Source organism: Panicum hallii, chromosome 5 (assembly GCF_002211085.1).
Source record: "Panicum hallii strain FIL2 chromosome 5, PHallii_v3.1, whole genome shotgun sequence".
Classification (NCBI taxonomy): domain Eukaryota; kingdom Viridiplantae; phylum Streptophyta; class Magnoliopsida; order Poales; family Poaceae; genus Panicum; species Panicum hallii.
This window is the reverse complement of record NC_038046.1, coordinates 13,289,937-13,315,542: the sequence shown is the minus strand read 5'-3', so window position 1 is coordinate 13,315,542 and position 25,606 is coordinate 13,289,937. Positions and strand designations below refer to the sequence as shown.

The 25,606-nt window shown below is 52.8% G+C and overlaps 4 protein-coding genes and 1 pseudogene across 4 annotated transcripts; 3 read left to right on the top strand and 2 right to left on the bottom strand.

Moving 5' to 3' along the window:
• The first annotated feature begins 8,741 nt into the window (after positions 1–8,741).
• LOC112892442 lies at positions 8,742–10,356 on the top strand (annotated as a pseudogene).
• Positions 10,357–11,765: 1,409 nt separating this feature from the next.
• Positions 11,766–14,252, top strand: LOC112891809 (50S ribosomal protein L12, chloroplastic-like). Its single transcript, XM_025958775.1, has 2 exons — positions 11,766–12,420; positions 13,953–14,252. Exon 1 carries the CDS (start codon positions 11,863–11,865, stop codon positions 12,412–12,414), a length of 552 nt encoding a protein of 183 aa, XP_025814560.1. The 5' UTR covers positions 11,766–11,862; the 3' UTR covers positions 12,415–12,420; positions 13,953–14,252.
• A 218-nt stretch (positions 14,253–14,470) lies between these two features.
• Positions 14,471–17,755, bottom strand: LOC112891808 (iron-sulfur cluster assembly protein 1-like). The gene is made up of 3 exons (XM_025958774.1): positions 17,327–17,755; positions 15,748–15,802; positions 14,471–15,000 (listed from the first exon to the last, which is right to left on the bottom strand). Exons 1-3 carry the CDS (start codon positions 17,646–17,648, stop codon positions 14,841–14,843), a joined length of 537 nt encoding a protein of 178 aa, XP_025814559.1. The 5' UTR covers positions 17,649–17,755; the 3' UTR covers positions 14,471–14,840.
• A 430-nt stretch (positions 17,756–18,185) lies between these two features.
• On the bottom strand, positions 18,186–20,927 carry LOC112891807 (1,4-dihydroxy-2-naphthoyl-CoA synthase, peroxisomal). The gene is made up of 9 exons (XM_025958773.1): positions 20,566–20,927; positions 20,262–20,384; positions 20,078–20,179; positions 19,645–19,683; positions 19,466–19,564; positions 19,187–19,234; positions 18,883–18,978; positions 18,675–18,797; positions 18,186–18,534 (listed from the first exon to the last, which is right to left on the bottom strand). The coding sequence occupies exons 1-9, from the start codon at positions 20,830–20,832 to the stop codon at positions 18,418–18,420; spliced, it is 1,014 nt and encodes a 337-aa protein (XP_025814558.1). The 5' UTR covers positions 20,833–20,927; the 3' UTR covers positions 18,186–18,417.
• Positions 20,928–24,319: 3,392 nt separating this feature from the next.
• Positions 24,320–25,432, top strand: LOC112892441 (GATA transcription factor 15-like). Its single transcript, XM_025959605.1, has 2 exons — positions 24,320–24,715; positions 24,827–25,432. The coding sequence occupies exons 1-2, from the start codon at positions 24,320–24,322 to the stop codon at positions 25,121–25,123; spliced, it is 693 nt and encodes a 230-aa protein (XP_025815390.1). The 3' UTR covers positions 25,124–25,432.
• Positions 25,433–25,606: the final 174 nt, after the last annotated feature.

Here is a 25,606-nt window from a genome sequence, read left to right as displayed (position 1 = left end):
ATTGCGAGTGACTCGTGATGGTTCGAGCTGAGTTGTGCTAGCTAGGTGCATGCTACGTGCCGTTCTGTCATTTTCCTCTCCGTCTTTCTTCTTCGTACTACGTTTATACACGTCGATATATATTATATACAGCTTTATAGTACGAGCAAAGATATGATAGTGTGATGAGATGAGCCCCCTAGCTAAGTAGCTAGTGTGTTTGACTACACACGATTGAAGGAGTAGAAGCTAAGAGATAGATAAGCCCTGCTGTCGATGAGCTACCTCCGTGTTCAATATATTGTTCCACCATTTAATAATTCTGTGTGAATTTTAAAGATGCGTTTACAAATTTCTTTGCTATGTGTACTAGTTTCTGAGCTTCAAAAGTCCATCCACAAATTATATTCAGAAATCTTCACGCAAAGTGATAGGCAAACTAACGGCTAAAAGACATTCCCCCTTTTGGTTGGATTTAATTAATTACAGTTTTATGTTTAATGACATATCTCAAAAAAAAGAGTTTTACTAATCTTGCTATCTTCCATGGGCACGCAACTAATCTCTCCTTGCGTGTTTGAGTTCAGTACGCCTGCAAAAGACGAAAGGAATGCAAAAAGAAACTTCTCCTGTATTTAAAACTGATCATGATTAAATATGAGTATCTTATTATCTAAGTGTACTTCATTATTCATTCCCTGATATAATACAGTCTATCACTCGGCTCGCAAAGTTTAGTTAAGACTAAAATAATGTGAGTGCTGCTTGTTGTTCGCTCAAAATTAAAAATATAGTTCATTATCGATCATTCAGTTAGATGAGCTATCAGCGTCGATGACAGAAAACCACACAAATCAATAGACACAGGATAAAGAGAACCATACGATTTATTCAGCACTAGCAGACACAGATACATGCCTGGATGACAGAAATACGAGAACTGGATAAAGGGCACCTAATGAGTATTCAATGATAGCACTAGGCGTAGCTTACAAGTGTGGACGTACATCATCAACATATATAAACTTATAAAGAAGTAAAGGACCAGTGCAAGTGCTAGCATCTATTTCGAGAATCAAAGGTTAGTGCCCTCTCCCAATCTCCCTGTTCTGTTCATCTTTCTGATCAGCAACCGCAGGTCGCAAACTAATACAACCGAATTTAACACATAGGCTTTGATTAATATTCGAAAAGCAAGTGATCCAGATGATGGAGTCCGTGTCTGTTATACCTAAACGACAACATGGACGTGAGCACCGACTCCACCTGGAGCGTGCCGTCCGTTGTGAGTACAGCCGAGTCACGGAGCCCAGTTTTGTAATCGAGATGGGGCGGATCCTTGTAAACAAGAGCTGAAACGTACAGACCTGAGAACGAATAAGAGCGACGTCGCAGCAAACGGACTAATCATCATCCAGCTGAAGAACGTCGCCATCACTACTAATGCATTGACCTGCTGGCCGTTCCCCAGTCGAGAAAGCCGTTTTGGGGTCTAAAAAATAACAGAGATGCCGTTTCGCCCCTTCGCTTTCTTAACTTTGCTGGAGATTATGCCATTGGCTTTGTGTGGATTAGTATTGTAGCAAATATACGGATTTTATTATGTTTTCATGTTCTCACTGTGTTCGAGTCCGTTTATGTTACAATATAATGTCGTTGTTCAGTTCTCGTTATATACGCTCCGGATCCACCCGTCGATAATACGTGTTGGATCAAACTAAAATTTTTGATGTAAATATTACGTGCTTTAGAAATAGGTAAAGATTCGCTCAATATTTAGAAGAGTGATTCGGCAAATACAACACCTTGGATGTAACCAGGAGAACAATAACAATTACTCGATGCAGCCAACATATGAGCGATCTCATTTGCACTATGACTAACAAAAGTGATTGACATGAACTTCTTTGATAAAACGTTAATTAATATCTGCGATAATGGCTCCCACTTGAGACCGCCCCCTTCCTCTTGCACTGGATTCAGTTTCGAAACAAAGATTAAGCAATCTGACCGGAGAGCCCCTTCCTCTCCAAACCCGCAAGGGTTGGCTAAACACCGTCGGTCGGAGCCAGCCACCCTGACGAGAGCGGAAAGATTAAAAAAAAAAGGATTGTCCGCGCGGTAAAACAGTTGTTTTGCCGTTTTCCGCCACAACGGTATATACTGGGCTTGCGGGCAGCGTCGCCGAATCTGCAGACTGCACAGCAGCCAGCGGAGATGGGCCTGAACCATTCAACCTCTCTGACCCGGCGAGAAGAAGAACATCATGTGGGCACACCGGATTTGGGCCTCATCGATGGCCGAGAGGAATTGGAGTATTTGGCGCGCGAACCGCTGCCGTCTAGCAGGCGCTGGGCCTCCGAAGCCTAATGAAATCTCCAGCCCGCGTGCCTACAATTAAGTGACTAATAATAACTCTGCAAGATCCTCTAAAAGGAAAAAAAAAACTATGCAAGATACGCAAATACTCACGATTGGAAGGATCGCCGGATCAAAACCGGAAGAAAGGAGAGATCCCAAGGGTCGTCGAGATCATGGCGATGAAGACCAGCAGCAGCAGCAGCCGGTGCGACGCCTGCAGCCTGCTTCGACGACGTCGGCCTCTGGCAGGCCGCGTTCACGTCGGAGTGCGCCCACACGTTCCACCTCTGCTGCGTCTCCGGGCGCGCCGCCAGCCCGGCCTGCGCCAAGGCGTGGAGGCACACGCCGGCCGTGGCTCCCGCCCCGCCGCCGGCCACCCCCTTCTCCTTCACGAAGACGACGGGCGTGTTTGGACAGCGGCCGCAGGCGGCGGCAAGTTCGGCGAGCACCTTCTCCAACCTCTCGGGAGCGCAGCCGCCGTCGCCGCAGCCCTCCGGGAGAAGCCTGTTCGGGCAGCAGCAGGCGCCGCCCTACCCCTTCTGACTCGCTCCCGCGCCGCCGGCTGCGCAGCCGTCGCCGCCGTCCCCGTGCTCCGTCTGCGGCGGCGCCATGGGCCGAGGCCAGGCCACCGTCACGTCCGAGTGCGCCCACACGTTCCACCTCCGCTGCTTCTCCGGCAGCGTCTGCCCGGTCTGCGGCGCGCGGTGGCGCGACGTGGTCACGACCGTGACGCCGCCTTCGCCGCTCAACAACTCTTCCTCGCCGGCACAACCGCGCGCGCCCTTGTTTTCGACGCCAACATTCACCTTGGCGCTGCCCAAGCCCAACCAACCCCTCTTCCTCGCTCACTTTCAGGACCCCATCTTCCACGCCCTCATTCGCGCCGCCCAACCTCTCTTCCTCGCCGCCACATCCCTCCTCGTTGTCGCGGCCTGCCGGCTTCAGTTTCGCGCCGTCCAATCCCTCTACCACGCCCACATTCACGACGCCCCACCTCTCCTCCTCGCCGCCAATGCCATCCTTGTTCTCGCGTTCTGACGGCCTCACTTTCGCGCCGCCCAGCACCTCTTCCTCGCCGCCGCAGCCGTCCTTCTTTTCAGGGCCTACAGGCTTCAGTTTCGCCCCGTCCAACACCTTTTCCATGCCACCACGGCCATCGTGTTTGAGTTCCCGTCCAGCTTATTCGATGACGACGAGCCGGTGGAGCCGCCGGCACACAACGGCCGGGACACCGTCCAGGAAGCGACGCGCAACGGGGTGGTCTTCCTCAAGATACACTGCGAGAACTCGGCCGTCGCGAGAGATGCGGCCCATGAAAACTTCGCGGTGCTGTTGCACGCCAAGGCCCCCGTCGCGGTCGCAGAGGCGTCGGCGCTGTTGGGGCCGCACTTGATCGCAGCTCTGGATCACGAACTGCACGGCGACGAGATAAACACACGATGAACACGAACACATGCGAGGTGGAGAGAGTAGTTTTGGTCCAGCCGCAGAACTTAGCAGCCTTCTCGTTTTTTCGTTATGCATTTATATGGAAGGGAACATGCATACATAGGCATTGGATGCCCGGACTCCATGCCACGATGCGCAAGACGCGCCGTTTTTCCAGCGCGTGCGCTACGTGCCGCCCTGCACGCCGTGGCGCTCAAACGAGAACGCGAATGACTCGGACCACGCCGTGAACAAGCACGCCTCTGGCCACCCATGACCCGATAACAACCTATGACTCAATCTACATGCAGTTTATGCAACGGTAAGTAGCTAGATTAACTAACATATCTCTCCCTAATCTAGTACTACCTGAGCCATGCCCAGACGCTGGCGCAGCTCGACGAACTTGACCTTGCATAAAGCCTTTGTCAGAATATCCGCCAGTTGACCTTTTGTTCCAACATGATCTATTTCCAGACGATCTTCCTCAACGCACTCACGAACATAGTGGAAGCGAGTGTCAATGTGTTTGCTGCGGTCGTGATGCACCGGATTCTTACTAAGCTCGATTGCAGATTGGTTGTCAACGAATAGCTTGAACTTTTCTGCAGTGCCATCACCCACTAGTTCAGCCAAGAGTATGCTCAACCACACACCTTGACAAGCTGCTGCTACTGCTACAATGCCACCACCTTTTGCTTTTGAGAAACCCAAGTGATCAGGTTTCCTCCTAGGAAGAATACTATCCCTGTGGTGCTCTTGCGATCATTCCTATCACCAGCATGGTCACTGTCACTGAAACCAACCAGGCTCTGAAGCCGTCTTGTGGTGCTCTTGCGATCATTCCTATCACCAGCATGGTCACTGTCACTGAAACCAACCAGGCTCTGAAGCCGTCTTGCACCTGCTCCATACACACAGCCATGACCAGCCGTCCCTGCTAGGTACCTGAGAATTTGTTTCACTGCCTGCCAGTGCTCATCACGCGGTGCTTCCATGAATCGGCTCACCATCCCCACAGCAAAAGCAATATCAGGCCAAGTGTTTACAAGATACCTCAGACTGCAAATTATGCTTCTGTATCTGGCTGGATCAATAGGTGCTCCTGCAGTTTCCTTGGTCAGCTGCAGACGTGGATCCATTGGTATAGTACAGGGGTTGCAGCCTGTCATGCGAGCCATCTCGAGGATCCTCCCAGTGTAGGCACTTTGGCTTATAGTAATCTCCCCCTTCTTCTGCTTTACCTCAATGCCGAGATAGTAACTGAGCAGACCGAGATCACTCATTTTGAAGCTCTTCATCATCTGTTGCTTGAACTTGTTGATTTCACCAGCATTTGGCCCATAGATAATAAGATCATCCACATACACGCCTACTAGCAGAAAAGAATCCTTCTCACCTCGCCTGTACACTGCATGCTCCAGTACACTGCGCCTGAATCCCAGCTCCATCAGCTCCTGATCAAGGCGTGCATTCCACGCCCGTGGTGCCTGACGAAGCCCATACAGAGCCTTGTTCAGTTTGAGCACCTTGCCTGCCTCTCCGCTGTTGACGAACCCAGGTGGTTGATGGACATATACCTGCTCACGTAGATCACCATTCAGAAATGAGGATTTAACATCCATGTGATGTACCTCTCAGCCACCGTGCGCGGCAAGTGCTAGCAGCATCCGCACTGTCTCCATCCTGGCCACTAGTGCGAAAACTTCATCAAAATCCACCCCTTTGCGCTGGGCATACCCTTTTGCAACGAGACGCGCCTTGTACTTGACCACATTGCCATCTGGATCCTTCTTCACCTTAAACACCCATTTGAGCCCGATAGCTCGCTGCCCACTTGGTAGTTCAGCTAGTGTCCAGGTCTTGTTCTCACGGATTGATTCCAACTCTGCCTCCATTGCTTCTCGCCAACAGGGCTCCTCCAATGCACGGTCCACACTAGTGGGCTCATCTGCAGCTAGCAGGCACAACCCACTGTACTCGAAATCAAGTACCTCCTCACTGGCATTGTATATGTCAGTCAGTGCACGAAAACGGGGCTGCACATCTTCAGAGTCAGCAGCTGCAGCGGTGAGTGGTGTCACCCGTGGTGTTGTCGCCGGTGTCGATGGAGAGGTTGGTGCAGGGTGGCTTGGAGTTGGCGTCGCCGGTGACACCGGGCTCGATACAGCCGGCCCAAATGATGTTGCCGGCGATCCAGGTTCAGTTACCTCCACTATTGGATTTTCATCAGCACTGCCTCACATTGTAGGTTCTTCAGAGATGATGAACTCCACACTGGTTCCGTCCATCCCCGAACGCTCTGCACTGCTGCTGCTCCAGTCCCACGCCCGCTGCTCCTCGAACACAACATCCCGACTGATATGTAGCTTGATAGTTGTTGGATCGAATGCACGGTAACCTTTCGTTCCCGGCTCATAGCCAAGAAACACCATTGGTTTAGACCTGTCAGAGAGCTTGCTCACTCCAGGCCCTATGTTCTTCACATGTACCACACATCCAAACATGCGCAGATGATGCACACTGGGCTTCTTCTTGTACCACGCTTCATATGGTGTTTTGCCTTGGAGACTCTTGGTAGGCGCTCTGTTCAGGACGTACACAACTGTCGCCACTGCTTCTCCCCAGAACCTGCCCGGCACGCCCTTGCTCTTCAACATACAGCGCACCATCTCCACGACAGTTTGGTTCCTCCGTTCCACCAGACCACCACACCATTCTGCTGAGGTGAATACGACGTGGTGGTGTGATGCTTGATGCCAAACTCGGTGCTGAACACAGTGAACTAGTTGGAGTTGAACTCGCCACCGCGGTCCGTCCTTAGTGCCCGAAGCTTCCTGCCAAGCTCCGTCTCGGCACTGGCCTTGATCTTCTTGATGAAGTAGAGAGCCTGATCTTTGGATGCCAGGAACTCCACCCACATGTGCCTGGAGTAGTCATCAACCACCAGGAGGAAATAACTTCCCCCCAGCGTTGGTGGCGTGATATGTCCGTACAGATCGGCGTGGAGCAGGTCGAGCCCTTGATCAGCTCGGTATGTCGACGAGCGCAGGAACGGCGCTCGATGCTGCTTGCCGAGGGTGCAGCCGTCGCAGACCTGCTCGATCCGGTTGATCACCGGAATGCCCTCCACCATCTCCTTCACGCCAAGATCACGGAGCGCCCTGAAATTCAGGTGCCCATAGCGAGCGTGCCAGAGCCACGTGATGTCGTCGGCCTTGGAGAGCAAACACACCGGCGCTGCCACGTCCAGCTTGACCGTGTACAGCCGGTTGGTGGTTCGCGACGCCTTCACAAGCAGTGCGTGATCTCGATCATACACACACAGCTTGCCGTTCCCAAGAACGATCCCGCACCCAGCTTCCTCCAATTGGCCTAGACTCACAATATTACTCTTCAATTTTGGGATGAAATAAACCGAAGTTAGTACCTTGTGCTCCCCTTGACGCCCTTTCATCACCACGGCGCCCAGGCCATGGATCTCCACGACGGATCCATCTCCAAAGCACACCATCCCGCCCACGGACTCGTCCAGGTGCGCCACGAGTGTGCGCTGCCCGATCATATGGTTGCTGGCCCCCATGTCCAGGTACCACACGTCATCGTTGCCGTAGTCCGAGGGATCGACGTTGCGCTCATGAAGGTGCACGACGTGCGACGTCGTTCGCCCTCCAGTGCTCGCCGCGGCCAGCAGCAGCGCCGGCTGCTCGACGTCGGCCTTGGCTAGATGCGCCGCCTCATACTTGCGGGCTTTCTCCTTCTTCGGCTTCCTGCACTCCTTGGCCCAATGGCCATAGATGCCGCAGTTGCGGCACCGCCCGTTGCGACGCAGCGTGCCCTCCGACGTCAGCTTGCCGGTGCCTTCGCACTCGTCAGTGCGTGCACCGCCTTTGGCCTTCCCTTGTGGTTGGCCACCCGAGCTACTCGACGTCGCATCGGGCTGCAGCTTGTGCTTCCACTTCGCGAACCAATCTTCCTCCGCCATCATCAACCGCCCGGACTTGTCACGTACTTCGTCGCCGCCGCTTCCCACGTTGGGCTCGTCGAAGCGATCTTGCGACGCGCGCACCGGCCGACCAGCTCCTCCACCGTGAGCTTGTCTAGATCGAGCAAGGTCTTGATTGAGACGGCGATCTGCGAGTACCGGCTTGGCACGACGCGCAGAAACTTCTTCACGATGCGCGGCTCGTCCAGGGACTCTCCCAGTGTGCGGATGGTGCTGGCGAGGCTGTTGATCCGCATGGCGAACTCGTCGACGGTCTCGCGTGGCTTGAACTTGATGGCCTCGAACTCCGCCAGTAGCTTCTGGGCGTTGGCCGCCTTAACGCTATCAACGCCGAGCCGCATCGTTCGCACCGCCTCCCACGCCTCCTTGGCGCTCTTCTTGACGGCGAGCGTCGACCGCATCCCAGCGGGCACGGCACGCAGCAGCGCGGCCAGCGCCTGCCGATCATCACGCCGATCGACGCCGTCGTCCACGATGGCCTCCCATAGCCCTTGTGCCTCGAAGTTCACCTGCATCACAAGAGCCCACTCGTTGTAGTTGGTACGAGTCAGCTCCGGGTACGCCGCCGCCATGCCGACATCCTTGATCACGCGCTCCACGACAACGGGTTTTGATCCGCCGGCACCATGATCGTCGCCAGCCTTCTTGTCGCCTGAAGATGGCTTCTTCCCGCTGTCCAGCACTCGCGCCTTGGGAGGAGATGGGCTGCGGCTGGAGGACATCGTCACCGGTGCATATACTCAAACTGGCTCTGATGCCACTTGTTGGGGCCGCACTTGATCGCAGCTCTGGATCACGAACTACACGGCGACGAGATGAACACATGATGAACACGAACACATGCGAGGTGGAGAGAGTAGTTTTGGTCTAGCTGCAGAACTTAGCAGCCTTCTCGGTTTTTCGTTATGCATTTATATGGAAGGGAACATGCATACATGGGCATTGGATGCCCGGACTCCACGCCACGATGCGCAAGGTGCGCGACGCGCCGTTTTTCCAGCGCGTGCGCTACGTGCCGCCCTGCACGCCATGGCGCTCAAACGAGAACGCGAATGACTCGGGCCATGCCGTGAACAAGCACGCCTCTGGCCACCCATGACCCGATAACAACCTATGACTCAATCTACATGCAGTTTATGCAACGGTAAGTAGCTAGATTAACTAACAGGCGCGCGCTCCCCTCGACCTCGTGGCGGTACTCGATGTCAGCGGCTGCATGGAGGGCTCCAAACTGGCGCTGCTGAAGCAGGCCATGGGCTTCGTCATCGACAACCTCGGACCCCGCGATCGGCTCAGCGTCGTGGCCTTCTCAACCAAGGCTCGTCGTGTCATCCGATTGACACGCATGTCGGGCAGTGGGAAGGCCACGGCCAAGGGTGCAATGGAATCCCTGGGTCGCCGACGGCTGGACGAACATTGGAGGCGGCCTTGGTGTTGCCGCCAATGTGCTCGACAGCCGCCGGCACAGGAACGCTGTCGCCGGCATCATTTTTCTCTCGGACGACCAAGACAACCAGACAGGGTGCAGCTACGGACCTAATGGCCGCCAGATCCACAGAGATCTCGTGCCACATTCCTTGAGGCGTAGCGCCGGTAACCGGTGCGCACCTGTCCACGCGTTCGGGTTCGGCTGGGACCACGACGCAGCGGCGATGCAGGCCATCGCGGAGGAGACCGGCGGCACATTCTCCTTCATCGAGAACCAGGCGGTCGTGCAGGACTCGTTCGCGAAGTGCATCGGCGGGCTCCTCTCCGTCGCTGTGCAGGAGGCGCGCGTCGCCCTCGAGTGCCTGCACCCCGGCGTGCGCGTCCGGGCGGTCAAGTCCGGGCGCTACGAGAGCAGCGTCGGCTCGGACGGACGCGCCGCGTCGGTGGACGTCGGCGAGATGTACGCGGACGAGGAGAGGTGCTTCCTTCTGTTCCTGGACGTGCCAGTCGCCGCCGAAGACGGCTGCGTCACACACCTGATCAGAGCGAGGTGCACAGTGCACTTACCAAGACGCGGCGACCGGGCAGTCGGCGGACGTTTCCGGCGAGGACGCCGTGGTCCAGAGGCCGGCGGTCGTGGCGGACGCGGCGCCGTCCGTGGAGGTTGCGCGGGAGCTGTTCCGCGTGAAGGCGGCCGAGGACCTCGCGGAGGCGCGGGCAGCGGCGGAGCGCGACGCGGATCCTGGACCGCCGGCAGGAGGCGTCCGCTGCCGCGGCTGGCCGGCGACTCGAGGTGCGCGGCGCTGGTGGCGGAGCAGCGCGAGCTGAGCGCGCGCGTGGCGGACCGGCGGGAGTACGAGCAGACCGGGCCCGCGTTCATGCTCGCCGGCATCACCGCGCACGCGCAACAGCGCGCGTCCATGGTGCACCTCATCTCGGCGGCGGCGGCGCCCTCCCCGAGTTTGTTCGGGCCAGTGCAGACAGCAGGGCTCGGTTCAACGGCGTCACCGGCGTTCGGGGCGGCGCCCTCGTGCTTCAGCTTTGGTTTCGCGACGCCCGCGATGCAGGGCATGGTGCAATCGTCGAGGAGGATGCGGGGGTCGGCGGCGGGAACCGACGGCAGCGATAGCATTTTCGGTTTTAGTTTTAGCTGAAGGTCAAATTGAAGCCTACCATCTAGTGAAGTGCTTGGGTTAGTTGATTCTTGATTCATTCAAAAGTGAATGGATTAGGTTAGCCTTCGGCTTGTTTCGTTAATTAATGTAGAGTTTCCTTTTGTGTCTCTGCTCGATTGTTGATTATATGAACTGTGCATGAGCTATCGATAGTGGTCGTTATTGTCTGAAGTTTGCGATAACAAAATACGAATTATTCTGGAGAAACTAAATATTACAATTTCAGCCGCATGCTAGCAGCTTCCTCGGAACAGAGTCTAGGACGCAAGAACATCCTTATATTATCTAGACTAAAATTTGAAACTTTTTACCATCTCTAATCACCAATTGCGAAGTACCATCTCTAATCACAATTGCGAAGGCTCTGACAGACATGTTTTTTTTGTTTGTTTCTCTTCCAAACTTTTTTTAACCTTTTTTTTACACAAATCCAAAGATCATCTTCAAGCGCGGCACTGGGCCGGCCGGCCGGGCAGCAGGGGGCTAGAGAGCCTCAGCCTTTTTCCCGGGCAAACCTGGCAGGGCCAGCGGATTCCGGTTCAATCAGCGCGTGATTTCCTTTTTCTTCAACACACGCATTGCGAAAGTTTGGAAGAACACAGATCACGAGAAACGAGACGATCCCCTTCTTCTTCCATATACGCGAAGCCCTCGCATTTGGAAAAGGCTCGTGATGCCGCCGCGTACATATACGAACCCAAACGAGCACGGCGGCGAACCCATACACGAGAAGCTCGGCAAGTCGGCATGGGCAACGACACAGTAATCACGCTCCTGCTCGTCGGGGCGGTCCTGCTTGTGGTGCTGCTATGCTTGGTCCTCGGCTGCCGCTGCCGCCGCCGCCGCCGCGGGGACGACGAATGCGGCGGCGGCGGCGTGGAGCCGGCGCAGCATGCCGGAAGCGCGAGGCGCCCCGGCGACGACGACGGGCACATGTGCTGCAGAGCAGCACCGACTCGGACCAGTCGCTGAGCACGGCGCAGCAGATGTACGCGCCGTCGAGCATGTACCTCCAGTCGCGCCTGCATTCTGTTGTTTAGGAGTCGTAGGTTCCTGACATTCCTGTAACTCTGAATCTCTGATCCATGGGCCACTGATCGATTTTTGCAAGGCGCCCTGAAACTTTGAAGGCAAACATTTTTTTCCGAACTTTTTTGTGCTGTTAAATTCATGAATTTGATCGTCTTTTATTTCTCAAACCGAAGAGGATGATGGTTTACTGAAATGAAAATGGAATTCACAGTTTTTTTTTGAAAACTAGGGAATTCACAGTTACCTCATCTGCTTTTAGCCTTTTACAGATCCGGAGATGCAATCGCAATTTGCAGGTAGAAGAAGCGCAGGTGTTAGCCACTCGCACCGTCCGTATAAAACTCTCCCCCATCTTATCGCAACGGCACCCATCACCTCATCTTCTTATCCCCCGCCTCCTCCCGCCGCTGCTGCTCACTCCCGAGGCCCGAGCTCCCCAGCGGCAAGCCCCCCATGGCGTCCACCACCCTCTCCTCCGCCTTCACCCTCCTCTCCCGCCCCTCCTCCTCCCCGTGCCCCTCCGCCTCGCTCGCGAGGTCCTCCGTCGCCGTGCCCCACGGCCGCCGGGGCCGCCGCACCGTCGCCGCCGCGTGCACCGCCACCGAGTCCCCCAAGGTCCTCGAGCTCGGGGACGCCATCGCCGGGCTCACGCTCGAGGAGGCCCGCAGCCTCGTCGACCACCTGCAGGAGCGCCTCGGCGTCACCGCCGCAGCCTTCGCGCCGGCCGCCGTCGTCGCGGCGCCGGGGGCGGGCGGCGCGGGGGCGGCCGAGGAGGCGGCCCCCGTCGAGAAGACGGAGTTCGACGTCGTCATCGATGAGGTGCCCAGCAGCGCGCGTATCGCCACCATCAAGGTCGTGCGCGCGCTCACCAGCCTCGCGCTCAAGGAGGCCAAGGACCTCATCGAGGGCCTCCCCAAGAAGCTCAAGGAGGGCGTCAGCAAGGACGAGGCCGACGACGCCAAGAAGCAGCTCGAGGAGGTCGGCGCCAAGGTGTCCATCGTGTGACACTAGGTATACTAGGTCTTCCTTTTTCTTCTCCACTTTCTTTTCTTTGCATCCCAATCTTTTGTACCCCCATTGTCCTTCACAAGGAATTGCTGTTTGATATGAGATTTGTGTATGCGTGGATTCTCTAGCTCATATTTGCATGATGTCTCTACCTTGAGTTGACACTGAATGCCGCATGCCCAGAACTTGTAATGTACATTTGTGATATGACACTGCCAATTCATGATGGTGGACATTGCGCTTTCCTTTTATGAGAGAGTGTTCAGGAGCAATCTTTATAGTGGTTTGCATTTTGTTTGCTATTGGGCAATATGTCTGTCATCAAGAATTGGACGGGGTTTATATATAGTGGAAATCTATTTACTGAATGTTTGTTCAAACGTTTAACTTGAGTGGTCTCTTGGAAACAATGTATATCACTTCATTGCTTTGTACTCTTGTTTCATAACATTTTGTGAAATTGTGGAATTGCTCTCACTTTACTTGTTATGTAAGATATCTAATTGATTCCAATTAGATGTTATTTCACCTGTTCATTAAGCATATATGAGCAAACTGAATAGGGGAAACTATTTGTCAGATCAGTTATCCTTGAGTCGGTAATGTTCTGAAAATCTCCAGGCTACCATTCTATATTGACATCTGGTCAAAAGTACCTCTTCCTGTCCATTTTCACAGTGGAATGAATTATCCATCACTTCCTTTGAGTAATTCATTGTACCTAATATTCACCATGACATATAATGCCAGCTATTTAGAATGTAAGCGGTATCTTTGCTGTCAGTTCAGAGTGCACACTGCACACCTAATAGTTCTTTTATTTAGAGTAAATCTTTAATCTTGTGATGAGCTGCGCAGCGTTCAGCTTGTTCGTTCAATGGAAGAGTTGATAAATTAACCTTTTGTTTTTGTTGGTTTGCTAGATCTCAGATTTTCTTGTTTACATTTTGAGGGTTCTTTTGGGGAGCTTCAAGAATTTTGAGGTTTATTGTCTGCTCATTGTTACTTAGGCAAATAGTATTTCTCCATTCTCATGTCATGAGTCATTACGTGTGGCACAATTTTCTTGTCGGCATTCCATTACTTCATTTACCCAATTAGCCCAATGCGTTGTCATTTGTCAGCTCCTATATTTTCTAATCTTATTCTTTATGTATGCATTTAATTCGCTTCATTGGGAACCTAGAGATTTATTATAATGTTATCCTTCTGGCAGTAGTATCTGTATGCAGCATGCATCTATAATATCACTCTGTGTTGACATGTACACAAGTTGAAAGTGCTTCTGCATTGTAAAATATTGTAATCCCCAAGTGAAAATGCGTACAGTTGAAAGATGAGCAGTACTATACATAATACAATATATTTGCAGAGCCATGTATTGTAGCTGAACTTTCAACACGGAACCTTGTCATTACTAATTTGACCACGTTAATTCTTCTTATTTTTGCAGAGCTGTGTATTGTAGCTGAACTTTCAACACTAAACCTTATGATTACTAGTTTGACCACATTAATTTTTTCTTATTTTTGCAGAGCAATGTGAGTAAACCCCTTTTTGCATTTGACATGGCGTGTATGTTCCACCAGTTGGAGAATAATGTACTTTTCCAGATGCATATATCTACTTAGGGAGCTGAACGCCGCAGTTGGTTGTGGAAATTATGTGTTGTAATCCTAGATTATTTCAAGAGTTCCGTTCGTCGAAGCCGTTGATGGTTACGGGATACCTTACAACATTGTATTTTCTATAATCTTTAGTCCTCAAGTTGTATTTACATGAAACCACTAGTTTACCTGAACGTGCAGCTATGGCTACAGCCGAAATCTATGGCATGGTATCTTGTCAGGGGTATGCAGCGAGTAGTCCAAGCTTACTTCGGATTTGCCTGGCGGCAAATTACACCTTTGAGCTGCTCACAAAATTCAAATTTCCGATGAGCAGGCATCGTTTCGAACTACATATAACATTATGTCCTTTTTATATTATAAATACATATAGTAGGTGAGCTGCCTCTGTTATTTCTTCGGAAAAAGAGAAACAGAGCCGCGTATAGTTGAACAAAGACTCGAATTGATCAAACGGTAGCTGTCCCAGAAGTAAAGAGAACATTACGCAATTACGTAGTAGCATTCTGCACCCCCAAAACATGACTACTTGTACATAAGTAACGTGCGGCCAAACAACACTTCCAGACACAGCTCTTGTACATGAACATACTCTTTTCTAAGATGGCAGCAGTTTTATTTGAAATTGTTCGTCTCCATCCTCGACTTATGATACATGCTGCAGTACCAGAGTTTGTGAACATTGCACGCAATCCCCACCTTACGGACAGTAGCATTTATCTTTGGAGATGCACAACAGGGGATTCGGGAATTGAAATATATCAGTTCCGTGTCTTCACGGCAGAAACTTCACGTTCATGCTTCAGCAGCCTTCTCGGAAGGGCTGTCTTCGCCCTTTTGCCCCATCTTTGCCTTCTTGGCTTCATAGTCTTTCACAGCAGCCTTAATCGCATCCTCCGCAAGCATGCTGCAGTGGAGCTTTACTGGTGGAAGCGACAAGTGCTTTGCAATCTCACTGAAAAGCAGAGCAGCAAAGTCAACTATAGTAATGGGGAGTTTGCTTCAAAGACTCTGTTAGTGCCGAGCACAACCTCAACTGCATTGCGACAGACAACAGCAACAGCAGTGCAGGTGGAAAACAAACAAAATGATCTATCTTATTTCTAAAGAAAGCAGCGAACAAGACCATAAGTGGCATCTTTCCTCTAATGTACCCAGCAGACATATTTAATTACTAACACAAGAAGTCAAACAAAAACCAAGGAGAAAGTCAAGTCTCTGGTTATGGGCAGGTTTTCGATTCACCGACTCAAGCAAGCTCATAACAATATAAACTAGCACATCATATCACAGATATGCCACTCCAAAAGGCAAGGGGAAAAACTAAAATGATTATCCCTGGCAAATGGAGAAAGGCCATATTTGTAGCAGCTTACAGACCCCACACAAACCAGAATGTAACATCATTAAGGATACATTCATCATGCAATCGACTGGGTATTTTTCTAATAATTGAAAATCCAATGTCAAAATAAAAGGAGCCATGAGCCCATGACGATCAGTAGTGAACTGTCTCTTTTCTGATACAAACCCCAGGAAATCTCACACTGGTATTCACATTATAAAGAACAGAATGATGTTTGCAAAGGAACACACAAGCAGCGATTGCATTAGAAAGTGAAATTTAAACATGTTAGGATGATAAAAACATGAACAATATAAGCACACTGAAGATATTGGAAAAAGATGATGGATAACTTACGTGTTCTTGATAGTCAAAACTTCATCCATTGGTTTTCCCTTCACCCATTCAGTAGCTACAAGGAGAAAGAAAATATAAACGGTCGTGAACAATACTGATAAGCATGTTGTAAGGAAATAGAACTAGAAAACTACGAGCAAACACTCGAGCACTCAAAATAACATTACTTTGGGCAGCAAGATGGTGTTAAGATAGGTCCCGAAATTTTGAGAAAACTAGGAGCAAACAGTCAATGCGCTTGAAATAATAGTACTTTGAGCATTTTGTCTAATTAAGGCCAGTAACTCAAAAAAAAAAGCTTTGGGAGTAAAGATTCAGGAATGGTTTCAGCTTCTAAGATACAAGCAACCTATGCGTCCCAAGGTGATATCTGGCACTTATTAATATAATAACAAAAAAAATCTAAACTACCAAATTTAGACCACCTTACATCCTGCACGTAGATTATATTCCAGTCATTTAGGATAAAGCTCATGTTTAAATTGGCAAACTGGTTCCCATGGTTGTTGGCACAACTGAGTCAGCACTTGCAATTCGTGGTATTTTCATGCGTAATGCAATGCAGGAGAGTATAGCATGCATCAGAACAAGGATGCTTGAACGCTGCCTGATCCATCTGGTGACTATTTCATTATTTGCACCTTTCCAGTTTTTAACAGCCTGAGTACATACTACAGTTTTTCCAGTTGCAGACTATCATAAGTGCTTCCTTCATTAAGTTCAATCAAAACTAAGGCATGATCATCTAGAACCAACTTGGTTTTCAGCAGGCAACAAAATTTTTAAGACCACAACTATCTGAAGCTATAGAGATACTGCTACCAACAGAAATAAGAAACTTTCTAGTTAGAACTCATCGTTTTTCTTAAGGTGTAAATTTTTGAGCCTTCGGCATCGTTCTCCTTAAAAAAAGGCGCCCTTGCTGAACAATACAATAAAAACAAGGAAGAACAGAGTATCATAATGGAATACTCCATATAAGGAGTTTAGCCCTAAACCAGCGAAATTGATATACACTAAATCTGGGACTAAGCATAGGATGAGTATGAAACTGCAGCTCGCTACAAAAATTCTTTGCCATACAGCTTATCTGCTTATGTCTACCCAGAATGTGGTCGCATCACATATAAGAAATATAACTCAACTATAGCACCAAAAACAGACAAAATGGAAGGAGGGCCGTAATGATCCTACAGCAATAATAACGAAAATTAGCAGTTCAGTTATTATATCTCTATAAATCAAATGAAATTAATCTCTTGTAGCGCATTTTCTCCCTCAGATAATCCCTCCAAAATGACCTATTGTCCTGGCATAACTAATTCAATTGTAAAAAAGTCTAACCCAATACTTCTAGTTCTAGCTGAAATTCATCATCCTCTACAAATGACTACCACAATCAGAATAAAAGCATCGGAATAGTCGGACAACAAATTGATGCTGCAATTCAATTCACAAAAATTACAGGCCCCAAGGAGTCTCCCTCTAAAATCTGGCAAGGACAGAGTATTATGCCTACACCGGAATCACCTAGGGAAAGCGAACACGGGATTGTAGCGCTGGGGCTGGGGAGGCTCACCAACGGATGACGACGCTATGGCGGAGCCGCAGCCGAAGGTCTTGAAGCAGGCGTCGACGATCTTGCCAGAGTCCTCGTCGACGCGGATCTGCATCTTCATGACGTCGCCGCAGGCCGGCGCGCCGACGAGCCCGGTGCCGACGTTGGGGTCGTCCTTGTCGAACGACCCGACGTTCCGCGGGTTGTTGTAGTGGTCCACCACCCTCTCGTGGTACGCCCTAACCCCGGCCGCCGCCGCGGCCGGGCCCGCCTCGCCGGCGGCGCCAAAGCCGAGCCGCCGGAGCCCCGGGGCGAGGAGCCGCCTGCCTCCCGCGCGCAGCATCGCCCACAATCCTGGAGCTGCCTCCGGATTCTTCTGCTCTTTCCGGCTTCTGGATTGGAGCAATTCTTTTTTTTCTCTCTCTCTGTGCGTTCGCTCAGGATTGTGGCCGTGGTTGCTATTTGTTGTGCGGCGGGGAGGAGGCCGGGATCCGGTGCGGCAAGGCTGGCGCAGGGTATGCCAGAGATGTGCGCGTGGCGCGATATTTGTGGATTGAATCGCTGTACCGTGTGCTGGATTGTGCAGGGTTCCGTCCCGCTGAGGGCTGAGACGATTGGGGACGCAACGAGATTCGGAACGAGAGAAGGGGATAAGCGTCAGAAGTGGGCTTCGGTTGTTAAATTGGGCCTGGTCACTCGTCAGCAGTTGCGTCACGGCCCACAGGTTTCCTCTTCGACGGGCTGGCTCTTCACTTCTCCCATGGGCCATGGGAATTCTCAAATCAGCAAACGAAACTCAAGTTGAGCCAGCTTTCTGCCTAACAAAGAAGAAAAAGAAACCGGCAAAGGCAAAGCTAGCTGAATAAAAATGCACAGAGAATTAATTTAATCATGCACAGAGAATTAATTTAATCATTCTGAATTTTCAGATGAATTACATTTCTTTCTCACGTATGCAGATAGGTTCACAAAGAATGGGCATCATCCGTCGCCTCCTTGCATGTAGTATTTACTAAACGATAGTGATGTGCACGGCTGACAATTCTTTAGGACTGTACCTCTTCTTATAGCAAAAACAATTTACTAGACCATGGCAGCATCAAAGTGAAGCTTCAAGGTTTCCGTGGGAACTTGGAGAAATCCGGGCGCCGCCTCTCCATGTACGCGTTCTTCCCTTCCTTTGCCTCTTCCGTGCCGTAGAATATCAGCGTGGCATTACCGCCAAGCTCCTGCAGCAGAAGCTTGATCAGTAATTACAAACACGGAGACACAAAGCATCCAGCTGAATATAATCAGCTAACTTCAGGGCTGGGTTACGTTTTGAGCTCCAGCAGTTATTCAGGAAAGGGTATTGATTGGCAAATTATACCTGAAGACCTGCATGGCCGTCGTCGGCTGCGTTGAGTGCAGATTTCAGAACTCGAATGGCCATGGGGCTGTTCCTTAAGATTTGCCGGCACCATTTCACGGTTTCTCGCTCCAGTTCAGCAAGCTAAATGTGCAAGGCATATATTGTCATCAGCAACAATGCGACATCATACTAGTTGAGTCTCAGCAGTTAAATTTGCAGCACTCACCGGCACTACGGTGTTCACAAGTCCCATTTTGTCAGCTTCATCAGCAGTGTAGAACCGTGACAGAAACCACATCTCACGTGCTCTCTTCGGTCCAACCTGTCCATAGGAGAAAGAGTTGAAGTGAGAAGAGCACGCTACTTAATGTCTTTTAGGAATGTTAGTAATATGAAAATGACATACACTCTCATACTTGATAAGGTAAGGTGTTGTTCAGAATGAATTCTTCTGAGTATTGAATGTGTCCTAGCACATTATGAAAAAAGGTGTATGCAGAAACCAATAGTGGATCAGTAAGATAACTCACCAATCGGGACATTATTGAAGAACCATAGCCGGCATCAAAGCTTCCAACCTGTGATATAGATTACAAAAGGGGATGCTAAAATAAACAAACACATCTTTCAAAAAAAAACTAACATTGTTTACAATTCCAATAGAAGAATGGAAAAATGTTCTAAATGAAACAGAGAAACTGATTGTACTGAGATTTTAGGTATTTCACATTTAATGAACGGATACAGATGCTATGCTTTTCAGTCCTCATCCATAGCAAGAAGATACAAGTTTTAGAGCAGAAAATCACCTTGGGTCCTGTCTGCCCAAAGATCGCGTTGTCTGCTGCAATTGTTATGTCACACACCATATGCAAAACATGCCCACCACCAACAGCATAACCAGCAACCTGGTAGTAAATGACAGAAAATAAGTCTATAGGATGATGAAAACAAATTAGGAAAAGGGGAATGATAGTGATGACCATACCATAGCAATAACAGGCTTTGGAAGACGGCGGATTTGCACCTGAAGAAATGGTTCATTGATTTTCACAGGATTAACATACTAATACTAGAAAGCGCCAACAGGACAAACAAAATCTGCTGATGCAAATTTGCTAAGCGGCACAGCAACATATACTTGCAATAATAAGGAACTCTAGTCAAAGTACTATGTCATCATCATATTTTGAGTTGGAGCTGAACGATGTAGGTCACTAGGTCAGTTCAACACCACACTAAAAAATCACCTAAAAGTGGGCAGAGCATACCTGCATGGTGCGTTTATGTGTAAATAAACCATTGATAGAAGATGTGCACGATTCAAATATAATTGTTAAAATTCAGCACAAGAAGATCCTGTTACGAGAAAAAAGGTTTGCACGTAGTAAATTTGTTTGAGCAATGCGCCTAACGCTGACCTGGAGGTCAAGAACGTTGAGGCGGCCAAAGCTATCGAAGTCAACATATCCATCAGAATCTCTTAAAGCCTGGTCACCACCGCTACAGAAGGCCTTAGTTCCCTGGTCAGCCAGAACATCAAAAATAAGCTTATCTCCTCATCTAACCCGGACCCCAGGACGAGAGAATGATGAAACTGCTTACCTTCCCTGTTAGAATGATGACTCCAATCGAACTGTCGTCTCTGGCATCGTTGAACGCGCGCATGAGCTCCTTCACGGTCAATGGGCGGAACGCGTTCCTTCTATCCGGCCGGTTTATGGTGATCTGCGACAGAAATTGGGGTTGGACAACCACGAAATGGAAGAACCATGGGAAAGTGTAATCAGTAGGGAGGAAACTGCAAACGAGATGCAGGCAAGGCAAGCCAGCAGCCGCGCTTTTGCTAGCAATCCAGAACTTCACATGAACGTCAACGGATGTGGGGAAGAAATGAAGAACTCGTCACCTTGGCGATGCCCTCATTGACGGACTTCTCGTAGATGATGTCGACGAACTCCTTCCCGGACTCGTCCGTCGCCGCGCGCCACTCCGGGGGCTCCGCCGACACGTCGCCGTGCACGCGCCGGTAGCTGTCCCCCGCGGGCGACGACGAAGACGAGGACGCTGCGGTGGGAGCGGGCACGAGAGGGGGTGCGGCGGCGTGCGTGACCGGGAACGAAGACGGCGCGAGGTGGGCGGCGACGCGGGCGAGCCTCCTCCCCGCCGCGTCCATGGCGGGAGCAGAAAGCGTAGGCGTCGCTCGGGTGTGGTGTGCGTGGAGCGTGGTGTGGTCGGTTTGGTTCGGAAATGGGTGGGGGCTCGCTGGGTTCCGTGATTCTGTCTGGATGAGGTTATGGGAAGGGGGGAGGGCCCTCCAGACCCATACCGTACCAGCGCGTAGAGAGCTGCGCACGTTGATGGGCCGGTCTAGGAGCGTCACACTGTCACACACATTCGGCCGGTTAGAGTGGATTTTGAAATTGGGCCATACAATCGTGGTCCGTGGACCACCATACTAAGGCCGGCCTTACCATCGCGCATTTTGGCCCAGGTAGCGCCTTGGGATTTCAATTTCACTGAAGCGCCGGAGTTTGGTGCCACGATGAAACGGAAAGCTCCCAGCACGGCAGCGCAAATGATCTGATTAGACCGACAACAGAAGCTTGTGTGGACCGTACCGGGTGGTCGTTACTCTCTCCGCGGCGCCAGCTAGGCCCGCCGGTCGGTCAACAGTCTCGGTGGCGCGGCTGCCGACAGCGGCCGGGCTTGCTTCAGGCAGCGAGGCAGGGGACCGCGGACGGGTCACGTCACGCGGGTCCCCCGCTCACTCGACGGCGACGACGACGACGGGTGTAAAGCGCCGGCCGGAAGGTGTTACGCTCGACGGCGGCGGAGGGCGGTGCGCCTACCGATACGCGAGCTCGGGCGAAGAAGAAGCTTCTTTACGTGGGCCCAAGGCCGTTGTCCGCAGGATCACACCGATGCTACGCTTACACGATCGAGTTCTTAACGTAGATCTTCGAGAATATCCTACGGTTATCGCACATGCAGGAGCGTGCTCCTTGAGTAGTCCTGCTCCGGTATATACGAGCGTCGTCCCGACAGGCAGCTGGTGACGGATGGTTTGAACCTAGAGAAACGGGAGGTGCTCCAGGGGACGCGCGCTATCCAAAAGACGCCGGGCCACGGGGCCACCACAGCACCGCACCCTGATCCTGTCCCGGTCTCTCTCCAATCGAAAGGCAAAGCGGGGGAGAGCGCCGGCGAGAGGCTCTCGAGAGCTGCGTGTCAGATATTCCATCCCCCAACCAAAGGACACCAATCTCTAGGCTTAACTCTGGCCGTGTCGGGGCAACTTTTTGAACGGCGATCTCCATCTCCTCGGGCGGATCGGATCCCCTGCCCCCGTCACCCGCACCCCAGCCCTCCTCCCTCTCTCTGCCCTCCGCGGCCACGCGAGAAGCGAACGGACGGAGCACAAGCACTTGTCAGATTCCAGCATTAGGCTGCTGCGGAATCACTGTAGCTGCTCCGCTCCTCGACTCGCAGCAACGGGAACAGCAGCAAGAACGGCATGCTTTGGTGGCGGTCGTGCTGGCGCTTTGGCCGTTGGGGGGAGGGGCGGGTGCAGTGCGGCATACGGAACGCCGAGGGGTCCACGGGCTTTCGCTTTCCCTGCCATCGCTCGCTGCCGCCTTTGACCTGGCAGCGGGGAATTACCAGCAGCGTCGTTGCAGTTCGCAGCAGCAGTGGTGGATCATCGACATCGATAGAGGGGAAAGGAGAACACAGCAAACAGAACAAAAGAAGCGAAGGGAAAAGGAAAGAAGCGCCGACACTACGACTACGATCAGGAGGAGGAGGGTGTAGGCACCGGCTACACCCTTGGGATCCGCACGGGATCCCGCGGCGCGCCAGCCTAGGTCTGTGTGCACGGAGTTGGGACTTCGGATTGGTGCCAAAAGGCGGGATCTTCTATGCCTGACCGCGACTGTTCCTTGGACCGATGATCGGATTCGATTCGACGCCGCACTTTTGATGGACGAACTCGGAAGCCATCATGGCGTGCCGCGCGCGGTGGCCGCGGCGCCCCCCCAATTATATCGCCGCCCGTCTTTTCCCGTGTTTCCTCCCCCTCCGTCCCCTCCTCCTCCTCCTGGAGAGCGGAGAGCCCCGCTTTGCTCTTTCGCTTCTTTTCATTTGTGTCGTTGCTTGCTTGCGCAGTTGCCCCGTTGTTTCACGCACCTCCCTCTTCCTGCTCCTCATCTTTGGCCATCGCCACTCCCGCTGCCTTCTTTACGCTCGATACGGCCGGGCCCCTTTGCTCTTCTACCTTTGGCGTTTGGAAGCTCGCGGCCGCCCGCCGCGCTGCTGCTCGCTCCCTGAGATTCAATCATGTGCCAAAACGTGCTGTTAGTTGCATGAACTTGCAGCTTTATTCCTTTGTGTTCCGTCGAGATCCCGTTCGAATGAGATCACCAATCTTCGATCGGCTATCCTGCGCAAGAGAGCAGTACCGAATCATATCGTACTGTGCGTAGCATGGCTGTTCAGGGCATGGACCGTGCTGTACCATGCACGAGCCGGTGCAGTCAGACTGGATAGCAGGATAGCGTGCTGCTGCGTGCGCACGGTGGGAGACATGCATGGCTCGCAGCTGGAGAGGGATCAGGGAAGAGCCCGTAGCGACGGCGGTGGCAGCAGCTTCGACCGATCGTGTCATTACAGGATGACGTCCGCCTCCATCCCTCGGAGAGGAGGGAACGAAGACCGGCTCACCAGGCTCTTCCTGCGCCCCGCGTGCAGCTTTCCCTCACCTAACGGATGGACGACGCATGCATGGCATGCATGCATGCCCGACTGACACCGTGCCCATCTCGTTGTTGCTAGCTACTAGAGCACTCGGCTCAGCTTCAGCTGGGACTGGGACTGGACGACGACGATGGCAGCCGCCGCAGAGGGGCTGACAGGCCGGCCTCACAGACAGATCGAACTGTGCCCCTCGTGATCGGCTAACACCAACGGACCAACCGTACGCAGCCGGCAAGTCCAGGCCAGGACGCGAACCGCGCACAACGCAGCTGATCGATGAGCTCCGGTCCGATGGCCTCATCCCGGCCTCTCGGCTCCACGTCACCATACGTGCGTGGGAGACTGTTCCCGGCTTCACGTGGCCTCGCTTTTGACCGGGCGCGCGGCCACACCGCTCTTTGACCGCGCCCCCGGCCCACACTTCGCCACACAGGCGCAGGGGCAGCAAGGCTGGCAGGCAGGCAGACATCCGCCTCGCGTCCTCTCCCTCCCTGCTGTGGTGCGCTCGCAGCACTGCACTGCATCGCGTGTCGCGCCCCGGCTGGAATCCCAAACCTGGCAGCCAAGACATGCCGGCCCACGCCACGCCAGCTTCCCCACCCACGTCGCCGCTATAAGAACCCGAGGCCCCCCATGCCCTGCAACCCCACACCCACGCCACAGCGCTCTCGCCTCGCCACCGCACAGCGACCGCGCGTAGCACGAGCTAACCCACGCGACCGAACCATAGCGCGCCCGGTGGGCAGTTCCGAGGAGAGACATCCCCTCCTCGATATCGTCTTCTCCCGTGCCCTCCTCTCATCATCCCGACACCAGGCCACCACCACCAGTTGTAGCTCGATCATCGTTGGGCCGGGCAGGCTGTTGATTGGACGATCTGGTTCCTGCGACCAACTAGCCAGTCAAGAATGCTGCACGAGGCGGCGCCCTGCACGTGCGGGCTGCTCTACGGCACCTGCGGCGGCGGCTGCTCGCTGATGTTCGCCGCGTCGGCGGGGGACCACCGCAGCCACTACTACGAGCGCTGCGGCGGCGGCGGCGGGGAGGCCGGCTTCGGCACCGGCTCCTACGTGGGCTCGGTGGACTGCACGCTCTCGCTCGGCACGTCGTCCACGCGACGCGCCGAAGCGGGGGCGGCGCGCGCCCAGGCTCCTTCCGGGGCGCTCCACTGGGATGCGGCGCCCGTGTCCAGCTGCAACAACGGCAGCAGCCAGCAGGAGGCTAACGCCGCGGGCGCCCGCCGGTGCGCCAACTGCGGCACGACCTCCACGCCGCTCTGGAGGAACGGCCCGCGCGGACCCAAGGTACGTGGTGAACCGCCAACGTCGTGCAGCCGTGATCAATGCATCATTCCGTTATTGAAAAAAGAAAATGCTCGCCGTCCTAATCTTGATCGGTTGGTTTGCTGCGTGCAGTCGCTGTGCAACGCGTGCGGGATCCGGTACAAGAAGGAGGAGCGGCGCGCGGCGGCCGCTGCGGCGGCACCGGCGGCGATGGCCTCGGACGGCGGCGTGGAGTACGCGCCGTCGTACGGGCACGCGCGGCAGCAGCAGCAGTGGGGCTGCTACGGCCCGGCGTCCTTCGGCATGGTCGGCGACGCGGCCGGCGAGGTGGGCGGGCCGTGCCTGCCGTGGGGCCTCGGGGTCATGCTGTCGCCGTCACCGGCGTTCGGGGCCGTCCGGGAGGTGCCGAGCCTGTTCCAGTACTACTAGGTACTACCACCAGCAGCTAGCGGAACGGTAGACTGCAAGTCCGAAGTCTCCTTTTCTCTTTCGCTCCTTTTGGCAACAACAAGATGCTGTACTTGACCAACGACCTAGCGGCATCAAAAGTCGGGGCACTCCTGCTCATTTCTTTTTTCCTCTTTTGCTCGAGCAAATTTCCATGCATGATTGGCTCTTGTATGATTCTGACATGGGTGGTTCTGTCTCCATGTTTGAATCTTGCTGCATGGCGATGATCTGATGATGAGCTACTAGTCTGGCGTAGCCTTCATTCGTTTGAAAATCGATACCTGCAAATTTGGCAAGCGTACAGTTCAGTATCTAGGGGAAATAAAAGGGGTTATCATGTTTCAAATGTGCAGTATTGGGCTGGTCCTGATTTGGTGATCATGATTGGGTTCATTGGGGGCACCGTGCACAGCTTGCTAGATTTGCACCTTTTGCTGGGGCCAACGGTCAATCATCGGTAGC